General features: G+C 39.1%; 1 protein-coding gene across 1 annotated transcript; it reads right to left on the minus strand.

Moving 5' to 3' along the window:
- Positions 1-7,078: 7,078 nt before the first annotated feature.
- On the minus strand, positions 7,079-11,244 carry gpr83 (G protein-coupled receptor 83). The gene is given in 4 exon segments (XM_038988240.1): positions 7,079-7,867; positions 8,157-8,290; positions 8,374-8,499; positions 11,017-11,244. Coding segments are annotated over 4 exon segments (954 nt in total). The 3' UTR covers positions 7,079-7,401.
- Positions 11,245-16,094: the final 4,850 nt, after the last annotated feature.

Here is a 16,094-nt window from a genome sequence, read left to right on the forward strand (position 1 = left end):
CAGCAGTCTGGGAGGCAGTAATGCGGTAATTACCTTTAGGAAAGACAGAGTTGTTTCACCTGTTCTCACACAGATGACCATTTACTCAAAAGTAGTGAGTTTGAGTGAGCAGTCACTAGATGTGGCTGTATTTTATGCGTACACTGATTTAAAAAAAAGCAAATGGCACCCTTCATTTCACTCATAAGTTGTGGCCCATGGGATGCAATGTAAACACACACACACACACACACACACACACACACACACACAGGCTGATCTCATAAGTTGTGATACCCTCCCATTATAGGCAAGAGACTGGAAGCCCATAGATCATTTGTTTCATGTTTCCCACTTGTCATTTAAGACATAATTAGCTAGATGTTTACAGCTTCACTCATTTAGTAGAGAATGTTTCCCTGGACGAAGCAAAAAAAGTATTCATTCATTAATATTTATATCTGTAGATGGAAACAGTGAGCCTGCTGAAGAAGTGTATCCGAATCATGCAAGGTAGGTTATTCTTCAGTTTACTTGATATCTAAAGCTTATTTTAATGCTTGAGCACATTCAACAGAAACAAAATGAAACATTGCAAATCTCAAAGAAACCATAATACACAGTATATGTGACTGATGAGGGGAAGTTCTGTTGCGGTTGTGGCTAGGGATTTAGTTGAGCTACGTATTCACAGAATCTAAGCTTGTTCTTGATGGTTCTGGATTTCAAAGTTAATGCAGCAGTTTATACCAGTAGTTTTTAAAGTTGTTTTTCATTGTGTCTTGATGGATTTAAAACATTTCTTTATCTTGGCCAAGAGGAATAGTCAAATATACAATGTCTTACTGTTCTACAGGCCACATGGAGAAACAGACAATCGTTGTGCCAAGAGGCTTAGCTGCATACTTGGCACCACTGGCTAAATATTCAAGAAGAGAATAAATGTTTTCCCTTTACAGCATGGGCTAGTCCTGAGGTAGTAATGATGACAGCATGATACAATTGCTAGAATTTGCTACCTGTATGCTTCCTGGTGAAGCAACACACCAACTGACCTGGTGTGTGGTCCGCAGAGGATGAAGTTATTTGCACACTGTCACTGTCCATGAGACATTCTCAAATGTTGAATGTAGAAACAGTAACATCCAGTAATAGCTGAATAGTTAACCTTTTGTGGTAGGTGGTCAGGGGGATCTGTGCTCATTTCCCCATTGGCCTGTGTATCTTCTGTCCAGGGGTTCGTCTAGGCAGGCTGCCGCAGGCCTTGGTGGATTCTCTGGCTCTGAAGCTGGACCCAACGTTCCCAGGAGTACAGAACTACCAGCAGGTGGCGCTGAAGATGGGCATATCTCACGAGTTGCTGAAAGACCTGCGCGGGTTTGATCAGGTCTTTCGGTACCTTTCCTCCTGCACTCTGCTGACAGTACCTGAACTGCTCCACACCTTCTATCTCCTGCAAAGGCTTGACACCCTGCTCCTGCTGTGTGAATATGCCCTGCAGTGCTATGTCACAGGATGCACATGCTAACTGTTGATGCTAACAACACTTCTGCCAACACAACCTAGAAGGCTGACATCAACAGGTTATAATATGATCAGAATGCGTACTACTGAACTAGAACCTACCTGGACCTGGAACAACATAACTGCTCAAACTCAGATGTGGATGTGTAAACATTTAGGGGTTCACAGGAAAGCTGTAAAACCTATTGTTGTTATTAGATGATTTGGTTTCCTTGACATGGTCAAATAACGCAAGCATAGATTGGTAACTTTTTTCTAATTTTACACACAGAAACTAGAGACCTGAATAACTTGGTCAAAAATAATGGCACTGATTGACCTATATGTGGTGGCACTGTTATAAGCAGTCTCACTTAAACCCTCATATCCGCCGCCTCGTTTGACCTAGAGACTTGAAACGTATCTAGGTGTTGTTCTTCATACTGAACAAATTTGCCTCAAGGAACCATGAGGTCTGTCGGGACAGATTTTCCTCCATTTTGGAAATCCTTTGAAAAATTTCTCATGAACCATAGGTAACTTCTTCTCATGAAATTCGGTATGTAGGCGCATGGTACATTTCATAACTTAGTTTGAGAAAAGCTAAGCGATTGGTTAAGAGATGGCTGAGTTCTTGATAAATCAGGAAATCCGATTTTACGTGTCCATTTAAATCCTTTGTAAATCCACCCCACAATGGCCTATCAACTTGAAACTTTCTAGAATAATCAAATACATTACCACAATGAGCCATGCTACACTTGGAATTGATATCTTAAAAATATGGACACTATTAACGATGACCTTTTTTGACTATGTAACGCTAAACTTAAAATAATTGTTAAAAAAATCTTCTCATCGACTAAATGTCAGATTCACTCCAAATTATGTCTTTGGACAGTAGTCCATAAAGCATTTGAGAAAATAATGTTGGTGCATTCAAAGATGGCTGCACTATACCAGTAGATTCATATTTGAAATCTAAATCTCATGAACCATAGGACCAAATGACACCAACTTTGGAATGTAGACCCATGGTGCATGTCTTAACTTAGTTTCAGCTAACGGATTGGTCGAAAGATGGCTGAGTTATTGACAAATCAAAAATCAGATTTTACGTGTCCATTTAAACCACTGTAAATACACTACATAGTGGCCTATCAACTTGAAACGTGTCATCGCTATCATAGATGTCCTTGTGGTATTGAGAGATTAACATGGTAATGCTTTCACTGATTCCACATAAAGGAAGATAGTTCCTACATGATAGGGTGCTTGATTTTTTTATCCTATTAATCTTGAGTCCTTTCTGTCATCAAGCCTGGTCAGCTATATTTGTATTTTTTATTCGGAATAGATCAAATGTTATTTTTTACCTGGTTTCACATCTAATGTATGTGAATGTTAATGTGACATAATTTACTCTATGTTTCAGATATTTTGTCATGCATCAAATGCTATCCATGAAAATGATGCATTCATATTTAAAAAGTTTGTCAGAAGATACATTCTTTTAAATGCATACTGTACAAACTATGTTAATGGCTGTACTGAATGAATGAAGAAAAAGTATTTCATTTTGTATTAGTATTACTTTTTATACATGTTTTGGACTTTTGTAAACAAAACTAAAATTACATTCCTATTCATGGTAATTATGTTGTGATGTAATTTGTTATAAACCTTACTTAATAAAGAAGTATATAGTCATAGACAGATTTGAACAGAAAACATGGCCAGTTGCTGTATTTCTGCAGCACATAATTGAAAAGCAGACTTAAAATTAAGATTTGCAGAACTAATGCCACACTACTGACATTTCTACTAAGCTACCCTTTAGCAAGGCTTTTACATTGTCTAACAACACAAATTATTTTGTTATGAAATGAAACTTGAGTTTCTCAGCATTGTTCATTTACTTTTCCAAACAAGTACAGCATAGAATCACAAGAAATGTCCCTGAAGACATCACAATCCACAGTCAAAAATAAGAAAAAGTACAATAATTGTACATCTGTAGGAGACTGGATATGATTACTTTTATGGTCAAATAAAGCTATTTTACTGTTTTACAGTCATAAACAAGCTGATGGAGCCCTCTGATGTTCTCTATGTGTATTACAGTAGATATCATGATTTCAGTGACATCAATGAGACAACCAATTTGTATTAGCAACCAAAATCATAATGTATTGTTAACAACCATACCAATATCAATTGCTTATACCTTATTGTGTTGTTTTTTTGTGTGGTAAAACTGTAAACTGTTACAAAGCTGACTTCCCAGAAAGACCATCTAATTTGAAATTGAGAAACATGCTATATGTAAAAGAAAATGTGTGTCTTATTTTGTGATATGACATTTCTAGTTGGTGATCTATTGAAAATAATAATATAATTCTGGCACTTTAATCCATAATATGATGAAAATATGGTGGAAATGCAAATGTGAGGTAGTTCACAATATTATACACCAGGTGGCATGAGTAGGATGATGTTCTACTGCGATGAAATATTGTTGTAACGGGTGTCGTCGGAAGGATGAAACCAAGGCGCAGCGTTCTTTGAGTTCCACATAATTATTGACGAAGTGAAACTTTAGAAAAGAAAAAACAATAAAGAATACAACGACCGAACAGCTTCGTTGTGCAAACTACCTGCACACAAACAAAGAACAACATCCCACACAGAAAGAGGGAAAAGGGCTGCCTAAGTATGATCCCCAATCAGAGACAACGATAGACAGCTGCCTCTGATTGGGAACCACACTCGGCCAGAAACAAAGAAATACAAAACATAGAAATACAGAACATAGAATGCCCACCCAAATCACACCCTGACCAAACCCAAAATAGAGACATAAAAAGCTCTCTAAGGTCAGGGCGTGACAATTGTCTTATAGGCTTCAAATCAAATAAAATTTGATTTGTCCGGAGCGCCAAGTCTAGGTCCAAAATTGTTGTATTCACATGCGCCAAATACAACAGGTGTAGGTAGACCTTACAGTGAAATGCTTACTTACAAGCCCTTAACCAACAATGCAATTTTAAGAAAAATAAGTGTTAAGTACAAGTAACAAATAATTAAAGAGCAGCAGTAAAATAACAGTAGCGAGTCTATATACAGGGGTACCGGTACAGAGTCAATGTGCGGGGGCACCGGTTAGTCAAGGTAATTGAGGTAATATGTGCATGTAGGTAGAGTTAAAGTGACTATGCATAGATAATAAACAGAGAGTAGCAGCAGCGTAAAAGAGGGGGGGGGGGGGGGCAATGCAAATAGTCTGGGTAGCCATTTGATTAGCTGTTCAGGAGTCTTATGGCTTGGGGGTAGAAGCTGTTAAGCCTTTTGAACCTAGATTTGGCGCTCCAGTACTGCTTGTCGTGCAGTAACAGAGAGAACAGTCTTTGACTAGGGTGGCTGGAGTTTTTGACAATCTTTAGGGCCTTCCTCTGACACCGCCTGGTATAAAGGTCCTGGATTGCAGGAAGCTGGGCCCCAGTGATGTACTGGGTCGTACGTCAAATCTTTTCAGTCTCCTGAGGGGGAATAGGCTTTGTTGTGCCCTCTTCATGACTGTCTTGGTGTGTTTGGACCATGATAGTTTGTTGGTGATGTGGACACCAAGGAACTTGAAGCTCTCAACCTGCTCCACTACAGCCCCGTCGATGAGAATGGGGGTGTACTCGGTCCTCCTTTTCCTGTAGTCCACAATCATCTCCTTTGTCTTGATTACATTGAGGGAGAGGTTGTTATCCTGGCACCACACGGCCAGGTCTCTGGCTTGTTGGCGTTAAAGGTATAGATCACCCAAATAACAAAACTACATATTGGTTTCCTAACCAGCAGTCTATTGACAAGGTATGACAGTAATCCATGCATTGGACCAATATTAGCATTTTTCTGTAATCGGAACAATATTAGCATTTTTCCCGCATCATGTTCAAATCATCTATAAGTGACTTTGTTGAGCTTCACAATACATTTTAGATAGTTTTGGATGATTTTGACATGATACGTGAAAAATGCAGATATCGGTCCCATGACTTGAATGGGATTTGTGCCACAAATGCTAAAACGTTAGTATGTGGAAACAGTGCCAGGGAAACTAAACCAAAGTATGGATTGATGTCATACCTTAATTTTCTAGATCAAATAACATTGAAAACAACCACTATCTGTGCAGTATTAATTTACCGTCCTTACAAACCACTTAATGTAAATGTTCATTACTGTATTGTACATAGGCTGGTCATCTAGGTTTGTACCTGTAGACTTTCCATCACCATGAAGAAAAATAATGCACAATACAGTAATTGATTACATTGAGACATCAAGTGGTTTATGATGATGTGATGATGTAGAGCATGACACTTGCAACACTAGGGTTGTATGCACTCACTACTGTAAATTGCTCTGGATAAGAGCATCTGCTAAATTGTAAAAGGAATGAATAGACCATTTCAGTTTTCAAATAGAAATACGTTGTATTTGCAAAGTATTTCAAGAAACTGGAAAACAAGCAAGTATTTTTATATTCCACAAGTATTATCAGATTAACTGTTTTGTACAGATAATTATCAGACTCAAGTTACAAATGCAGGTAAACCCTCAAATACAAATACATTTAGTTTAAATACAAATTAAACACTCACACATAAGCACATCTGATTCCCCTGGCCATGACACTATTTCACAGTGTATATTCAACCTATTTTATACATGAAGATTGTCTATGATTCAACCAGCAGATGGTGTCTGGTGAGAAAAGTACATTTTTCTATCAGGCATGCTGATTGGTCAATCCAAGCCATTCAATAACTTTGTGATTTTTAATGCTCATCTATATATCTAATTATATAAATTCATGAAATGATCGAATTAAGCAATTAAAAGAAAAATAAAACATTTATGGGAAAGCATTTATATTGGTAGATATTTCAACTCACAGATTATTTGAATGATTTCAAGTGTCATGATATGACATTATGGGTACTCCTTTAAAGGTAATTCAGTGAAAAGCACATATCATTCAATTAAGTGAACTTGGTCTGATACCATCTACTACGTATGTGGTGAATGGAAAATTATGTAAATAGCTATTTAATTATGAACCTCAATGACATAGCCTACACATAAAAAAGATCACACCCTCCCACCAGAAAGTCTTCACACTTGCTTAATCTTGGCTCATCAGATCTGACTAATTGCATAATGCTATGGCAGGGCCAGGAAAAATCCTTGAGGGCCACACACATAACTGGTGATTTTACTTCCTCCATCTGATCAGGAACTGAATGAATCAGCCCTGAGAATATATTGTGAGTCAAGTCTAAGGCCAATGACATACACTGATCAACTAACTACCAGGGAGGAAAGAAAAACAGCAATACTACTGTACATCTCTTGAGGGACAGAATTGAATAGCCCTATGCAATAGCGTGCACTAATGAATGATTGTGAATGTTTCAAGTTTACTCTGTGCACAGTTACACATTTACAAACATTATACTATAAAAGAAGAATAGACACTGAAACAAATATTTTTTTACTTGAATTGTGTATCCGTAGGCTATCATGTTTTGAAAAAACACATAACATGCAAAATCACATTAGTTTTATTTACCATTATGGTATCCATACAAGTGTTTCACTAATATTCTCTTTCCCGATTATTTACAAAATATTTTACAAACTACTTCACCATTTTATATATTTTTTTACCTCCCCTTAAAGAAATAGACTTCCGTTATTCTCTAATATTTCATATTATAGGTCGACCTAGATCTAATTATAAATTACATCAACCGAATGGAGATAGGTGCGACCTTCACAGAATCTTATGGAAAGATGTTATTAACCTCTGCGTTAACCTCTATATCTTTATACATAATCTATGTAGTTATAGAGATGACAACCTCAGCATGGATGTACTGCCCTCTTGGAACGCCAAATGAAAGGCAGGGACTTGAGCTCAGTCCTGAAGCTTCCGTTCAGCCAGCAGTAGATAAAAGGATTGTAACAGGTGATACTCATGGCAAACCAATGGAAGGTGAAGTAGATAGCATTGTTAGTGTTAATGGCCTGGCTGGACACCAAAATCACATAACAGTTTAAAGGGAACCAGCAAATAGCAAAAACAGCCACCACCAACATCAGCATCTTCAGAGTCATCTTCGTCCTTTGTCTGTGGGCGACATATTGCGCCAGAGTCACATCCCCTATAGCATTACGCATCCATAGCTTCTTAGCAACGATAATGTAAGCTATGGAGTTGATAGAAAGTGGCAACAAGTAGAGGAGGAAAAACGTGGCCAGGTCCAAGTACTTCCAAAACACATCTGATGGCTGTGGAAAGCTGGGCAGACACACCATTCAAACCTTTCTGTGATTAGGGAAAAACAGGATGTTTGCTTACAGTCTCTACTTTTGGAAGTAAGTAGTTATGGGTTTATAGAGGCTTATATTAGTTATTATAGAAGCTATTAAAGGTAAAAGGTACATTCAAAATCAGAGGCTGTGTCGGCTAAGAATGACTGTAATTGGGTTTTACTAAACTCTGGAAACAGGAGCCATTTATTAGTGTCTAAAAGGAAGCATAAATATTACAGTATGGTACTGATTGTCTGGAGAAAATATGTCATTTACATAAATAGATAATATTGCTCCCTTACCCAAAGTCAAACCGCAGCAGCTTCTGATAAATGGCATGAGGTAGAGAGAAACACGAGGCCGTCACCCAAATCACAACTATACCAATCATGCCACAAAACATTGATTTCCGCTGCCTCATCGGATGCATGACTACCTGCAAAGAAAATGTGTTTAACTGAAATCATTGTTTAAGTAAGTTCAAGTGAAGAAAGTAAGAAGATACAATAAGTGAGTTACTTGATGTCTGTCTAGGGCAATGGCCACTAGGGTCAGCACTGACACATGAACAGAGCAGTACTGTGCGAATCGGCTGACATGGCACATGGTCTTCCCAAAGACCCAGGTGCTGTTTACAAATCTGGCCTGAAAAACAGAACACATTTAATACAAACACAATCTGAGGTTTTCATTTAGTTAACACTTCCTAACACTTCCTTATTAATATATAAAACAAGTGGTAGTCAACCCTTACAATTATGCCAATTTGGATGACCATCAAATTGAAACATTTGTTCAAACTTGCACAATCAAAGCCATGCTTATAACAGTGCACAGACATATTTTACAAATAAGTCAATTACACTAAACAAAAATATGGGTGACATGTCTGGTGAGTATACAGGCCATGGAAGAACTGGGACATTTTCCACTTCCAGGAATTGTGTTCAGATCCTTGCGACATGGGGCTGTGCATTATCATGCTGAAACATGAGGTGATGAAGGCGTATGAATGGCACGACAATGGGCTTCACGATCTCATCACGGTATCGCTGTGTATTCAAATTGCCATCGATCAAATGTATTTGTGTTCATTGTCCGTAGCTTATGCCTGCGGCAGCCATAAGATCAAAGGATGCATATCTGTATTCCCAGTCATGTGAAATCCATAAATTAGGGCCTAATGAATGTATTTCAATTGACTGATTTCCATACCATAACCCACCGCTACCATGGGGCACTCTGTTCACAACGCTGACATCATCAAACCGCTCACCCACACAACGCCATACACACTGTCTGCCATCTGCTTGGTACAGCTGAAACCAGGATGCATCCATGAAGAGCACACTTCTCCAGTATGCCAGTGGACATTAAAGGTTAGTATTGCCCAATGAAGTCAGTTACGACGCCAAACTGCAGTCAGGTCAAGACCATGGTGAGGAAGACGAGCATGCAGATGAGCTTCCCAGAGACAATTTCTGACAGTTTGCGCAGAAATTCTTCAGTTGTGCAAATCCACATTTTCATCAGCTGTCTTGTGGCTGGTCTCAGACGATCCCGCAGGTTAAGAAGTAGGTCCTGGGCTGGCGGGTTTACACGTGGTCTGCGGTTGTGAGGCCGGTTGGACGTACTGCCAAAATCTCTAAAACGACGTTGGAGGTGGCTTATGGTAGAGAAATGAACATTCAATTATCTGACAACAGCTCTGGTGGACATTCCTGCAGTCAGCATGCCAAATTCTCTAAAACGACGTTGGAGGTGGCTTATGGTAGAGAAATTAACATTCAATTATCTGACAACAGCTCTGGTGAACATTCCTGCAGTCAGTATGCTCAGTCAAAACATAAGACGTCTGTGGCATTGTGTTATGTGACAAAACTGCATATTTTACAGTGGCCTTTTATTGTCCCCAGCACAAGGTGCATCTGTGTAATGATCATGCTGTTTATGCAGCTTCTTGATATGCCACACCTCTCAGGGTGATGGATTATCTTGGCAATGGAGAAATGCTCACTGACAGGGATGTAAACAAATTAGTGCACAACATTTTAGAGAAATACACTTTTTGTGTGTATGGAACATTTCTGGGATCTTTTATTTCAGCTCATGACACATGGGACCATCACTTTACCTGTTGTGTTTATATTTTTGTTCAGTATAGATATTCTGGCCACAAAAGGTTCTACCTTGAACCAAAAAGGTTTTTCCCTCGAATCAAAAAAGGTACTCTTATGGGAACAGTGGAAGAACCCTTTTGGAACCCTTTTTTCTAAGAGTGCAGGGCACAGACGTCATGTTGATCATTATGTATTTGATGTGCATTTAATCAAATAATTATTCATCACCTCTATCAGAAGGATAAAATTGATGATAGTTTGTAGCAGGAGAGAGTAAAATCTGTAAGGGGGACTCAAACTGTAGCTCCTACAGTGCAGAGACAAGCTCCTAACAGCCTGAAGCCTACCACAAAAACCTGGACCTCTGTGAGGCAGTACAACAATCACATACTGTACACCTTTTACAGTATTCCCCGTATCATGAAAAGTGTCCTCATGCACAGAGCCCTAGCTGTGAACCAGAGAACACTTCCCCAATAATTGAGAGAAATGGGGTGAATCCCACCGCTGCCACCAGTGTAGCAGGAGGGAGTGAGAGCTCTAATGGGACTTAAACTGTAACTCCTACAGTGCATAGGCAAGCTATCAGACTGTACCACAAAAGCCTAGATGTTATTGCAGTACAACGCTTACACACAGTATACCTGTTACAGTAGTTGTTACAGTAGCCTGTTAGTTGCAAAGGCAAAATAAAAAAACATGATCTGTAATTACACCACAGCCTACCCCCAAAGAGTGCTCCACCCATAAAAATGTAAACAATAAAGCAAATTATTTTTATCTTTCTATGAGAGAAAACATTATGCTACATTTGTGAATATATTCTCCAGTGTCAACAAACATTTTAACACGTTTAGTTTTAGGCTACTAACCTTAGTAAGGTCTTTATAAGAAGCCTATTCAAAATATAGTCATTATTTAAAATGACAGACTGTGCCTTTAAAGACTGCACAGAAATGCATTTGAAAACAACGAGCCTACGACATAGTCACAAACAAGTATAGACCATATCTGTGGTAACTATTTAGCTCAGGTAACTTACCAGAGTAAAAGGAGTGTTGAGTAGAGTAATCATTAAATCAGCAACCGCCAAATTTATAATAAACAAACTTGTGACAGAATGCATCTTCTTGTTCTTTATCACAACGTGGCAAACCACAATATTCCCAAAAAGTGAAATTATGATAATGACTGAATAAGCTATAATGAGTAAAGTCTTGGTTGTTGAATTCTGTGACGCTGTCTCATATTTAGTTCCGTTGCCGTACATTCCTTCCTCAACATAAAAATTCCAAAATGATAAATTATCTGACTGTGTGTAAAAATCTTGTAAAAAGTATGCGGAACTATTTGTTCTTTCCATCATTGAAAACTAACACGCGCGAATTTGCAATGAGGAACTTCACTTCACCATTCCTTGATCATTTGTGTCTATAAATGACAGATGCTGCAGCATGTATTCCTCCTCGTCTAAACTGGTTGGTCAGATCATTTGACTCGAAGCACAGCTAACCACAGATCCAGCGCTATTCTTTCAGGTCGTCTGTTTGACTTACGTTCGCACCAGAAATAAGGTATTCTGCTAGGCCTACATTGAACAACGAACCTTCAATGGTTTCCATAGGTGGCCATAAAATATAAATTTGTTATAATGTAAAATCCATTCATTTAGAATGAAAGAATGGGAGTATAGGCCTGCATAATGTATTATTAGGATATTATAATGATTATTGTATTGATGGATTTCTTGTGTATTGTGTATTTGTGATTATTTTGTCAAATAATTCAGCATTAGTGTCTATTGATACCATGTAATGAAATAAACCATTCTCTCCACCTATCCACCAATGGAGACAACATGGTCTCAGAGGATTTAGTATTATTCTGTACATAAATTGGAAACACAATCTCTATTTCACTCCACACTGCCCTGTCTTACCTGGACAAGAGGAACACATATGTGAGAATGCTGTTCATTGACTATAGCTCAGCATTCAACACCATAGTGGCCTCCAAGCTCATAACTAAGATAAGGACCCTGGGACTGAACACCTCCCTCTGCAACTGGATCCTGGACTTCCTGACGGGCCGCCCCCAGGTGGTAAGGGTAGGCAACAACACATTCGCCAAACTGACCCTCAACACGGGGCCCCCTCAGGGATGTGTGCTTAGTCCCCTCCTGTACTCCCTGTTCACCCACGATTGCATGGCCACGCATGACTCCAACATTATCATTAACTTTGCTGACAACACAACGGTGGTAAGCTTGATCACTGACGATGATGAGACAGCCTATAGGGACGAGGTCAGAGACCTGGCAGTGTTGTGCCAGGACAACAACCTCTCCCTCAACATCAGCAAGACAAAAGAGCTGATCGTGGACTACAGGAAAGGGAGGGCCGCCCCCATTCACATCGACGTGGCTATAGTGGAGCAAGTTGAGAGCTTCAAGTTCCTCGGTGTCCACTTCACTAAGGATCTATCAAGGTCCACACAAACCAACACAGTCGTGAAGAGGGCATGACAACGACCCTTCCCCCTCAGGAGGCTGAAAAGATTTGGCATGTGCCCTCAGATCCTCAAAAGGTTCTACAGCTGCACCATTGAGAGCATCTTGACTGGCTGCATCCCCGCTTGGTTTGGCAACTGCTTGGCATCCGACCGGAAGGCGCTACAGAGGGTAGTGTGTATGGCCTAGTACATCACCGGGGCCGCGTTCTCTGCCATCCAGGACCACTATACCAGGTGGTGTCAGAGGAAGTTGTCAAAGACTCCAGCAACCCAAGTCATAGACTGTTCTCTCTGCTACCGCACGGCAAGCGGTACCGATGCACTGGAACCAATAGGACCCTGAACAGTTTATACCCCGAAGCCATAAGACTGCTAAATGGTTATTCCGGGTAGCTATTTGCTTAACTATTTAACTATCTGCATTGACCCTTTTTGCACAAACTTTTGTGACTCATCACATACGCTGCTGCTACTGTTTCTTATCTATCATGTTGGCTAGTAACACTATTCCTAGTTATTTGTACATATCTAACTCAATTACCTCGTACCCTTGCACATCGTCTCAGTACCCCGTGTATATAGTCAAGTTATCGTTACTCATTGTGTATTTATTATTACGTGTTATTACTTTTCTATTATTTCTCTAATTTCTTTCTCTCTGCGTTGTTGGGAAGGGTCCGTAAGTAAGCATCACTGTTAGTCTACACTTGTTGCTTACGAAGCATGTGATTTTAAATAATATTTATAAACCATTCAAATGTATTTGCTTGAGCCTGTCTGGGGTGACAGATGAGCAGGGTTTTCACTTTTGGGACTACTCCATTGTTTTTATTGCACAGGTTGTGGCTATGCCTACTTGATATACCTATTACAGTAAATATTGTATGGAAACTCTGAATGTTTTCTCTCTCTTTTAGACTTTTACTTTACTTTTAGTATACCCAGGGTTGGGGAGTAACGGATTACATATAATCCGTTACATGTATGGATTACAAAAACGATAACTGTAATCCGTTACATTACCAGAAAAAATATTGTAATCAGATTACAGATACTTTTGAAAAACTAGATGACTACTTCGAGGATTACTTTTAAATTCAGAAAGGATGTTTTCGAAAAAAATATTTGACACTTCTCTGTTGTTGTTTTTTTCCCATTCAAATCAGTATTGGAAAATGGCGCAAATTTAAGTTTGTTCCGCCTGAGCGAGTCTGACCACAAGTCAGAGACCACTATGACGACACACCAAACAAATGTGTTTGATGGGTCGCGGAAAAATAGCAGGAATAGATTTTTGTAGTCTACAGTCCAAGTTATGTCTTCCAAAAGTGCGATTGCTGTCGGGATCCAAAGATTATTCAAATTAACGCTTGGAGGTAAGGATGACAGCAGTGGTGTAGTCTACGGCGATACGGATATAACTTATTATTGATATCTACATAGCGCATTGATGTGAATCACTCTTACTGCTGCTCTCTCATTTAGCTATTTGTGCCTTACGGATTGTGGGTGTTGTGGATGGCTGTTCACAAATCTAAATGTGTATTTGAACCCAATAATGGTTGAATTCAAGAAATTTAAACTGCCTATCAATCATTGTTTTTGAAACCAGTGGACAGCCAGTGAAAAATGCGCTCTTGCAACAGCTGCATAGTGCGGATCCAAGCTAGTGAAATAAAAGTGGGGCTTTTATTGCTCAATCTATTTCATGCTGATAAAAAAAATCCATAGGCCTAGTGGACACATGCTCAAATTTGCACACTTTGATAGATTTAAAGGGGCAATCTGTAGTTGCTACGTCAATTTTTAGACTTATAAATGATATATATATACAGTATATCCATTGATTCTTGAATAATATAACTTATAAAGGCCTCATGAGCTTAGTTCAACTGTCACACTCTATGATAACCCAAAATATAAGCTTGTTTTGTTCCAATGTTTGTAAACATTGTAAATGTAAACAAACACTGCATAGCCTCATAACATGGTTCAAACAATAATGTCATATCATGGAGGGTCAGTCCTTGCATCCATAGTTCTGTCTATTAATCTGAGAGTGGTTATATTTCTCCAGGCCCATCCCTCATCTTTTTACCAAAACAAAGGCGGGGCGCCCATTTTGTTATTGTTTCATCTGTGGATTTTCCCTTTAAACAGCTGCATATTATCAAGATATCAAAGTGTCACCAACGAAAAGGTAAACAATAGACCTATAGCTAATGCAGCATATATAAATAGCACTTTTAAGTAGTGCTCAAAGCATGTCATTCCATGAGTGCAACATTTATTTTTCAACTCGAATCAATGAGCTCAATCAGTCCTCCATGACAGCAAAACAAACATAAACAACAGAGTAGGGCTGGATAATAAGTCCTTAGTTTTGGGGTTATGCTCATGTAAAACAATTTGGCTCATATATAGTTCAATATTTCAAAGTTCTATACTTGAAAATTAATGGGTATAACATTTATTGGTGTCACACCCTGATCTGTTTCACTTGTCTTGTGCTTGTATCCACCCCCCTCCAGGTGTCGCCCATTTTCGCCATTATCACCTGTGCTTTTATACCCGTGTTTTCTGTTTGTCTGTTGCCAGTTCATCTTGTCTCACCAAGCCTACCAGCAGTTTTCCCGTACTCCTGTTTTTCTCTCTAGTTTTCCCGGTTTTGACCATTCTGCCTACTCTGAGACTGCCTGCCATTCTATACCTAGTGACACTGCCCTGGATTACTGACCTCTGCCTGCCCTGACCCTGAGCCTGCCGTTCTGTACCTTTTGGACTCTGCTCTGGATTACTGACCTCTGCCTGCCCTTGACTTGTCGTTTGCCTGCCCCCTGTTTTTGTAATAAACTTTTGTTACTTCGAACTGTCTGCATCTGGGTCTTATCCTGAGGTCTGATAATTGCAATGACTGGAATTCTGACAGACTTTGGTTTTTAATGTAAAGATGTAATTAAATTGTTTTATTATATGTAGTAGAAAGCGATGGTTTAGAAGAAGCCTACATAACCAACCCATAAAGTAAAATGTAACATCCATATATCGCCAGCTATGTAAACTTTAACATTGATTTATCCTGCAATAGATGTTGTTCAATTGGAAACATGCATTTATGTCTTCTTCTAATGCCTCTTAATTATTTTTTAATAATTTTTTTATTTAACCTTTATTTAACTAGGTAAGTCAATAAAGAAAAAAATCTTATTTACAATGACAGACTACCCTGGCCAAGCCCTAACGACACCGGGCCAATTGTGCGCCGCCCAATCACGGCCACTTGTGATACAGCCTGGAATCGAACCAGGGTCTGTAGTGTCAGCTCTAGCACAAAGTGCCTTAAACCGCTGCGCCACTCGGGAGCCCTGTGTAGGCTTGAGAGCCCATGTAATCTAAAAGTAATGGAATGTAATCAAATCAAATCAAACTTTATTTGTCACATGCGCCGAATACAAGTGTTGCCCTTACCGTGAAATGCCCTACTTACAAGCCCTTAACCAACAGTGCAGTTCAAGAAGAGTTAAGAAAATATTTACCAAATAAACTAAAGTAAATAATAAAAAGTAACACAATAACATAACAATAACAAGGCTATATACAGGGGGTTCC

The sequence above is a fragment of the Salvelinus namaycush genome, chromosome 3 (genome assembly GCF_016432855.1).
Source record: "Salvelinus namaycush isolate Seneca chromosome 3, SaNama_1.0, whole genome shotgun sequence".
Classification (NCBI taxonomy): Eukaryota; Metazoa; Chordata; class Actinopteri; order Salmoniformes; family Salmonidae; genus Salvelinus; species Salvelinus namaycush.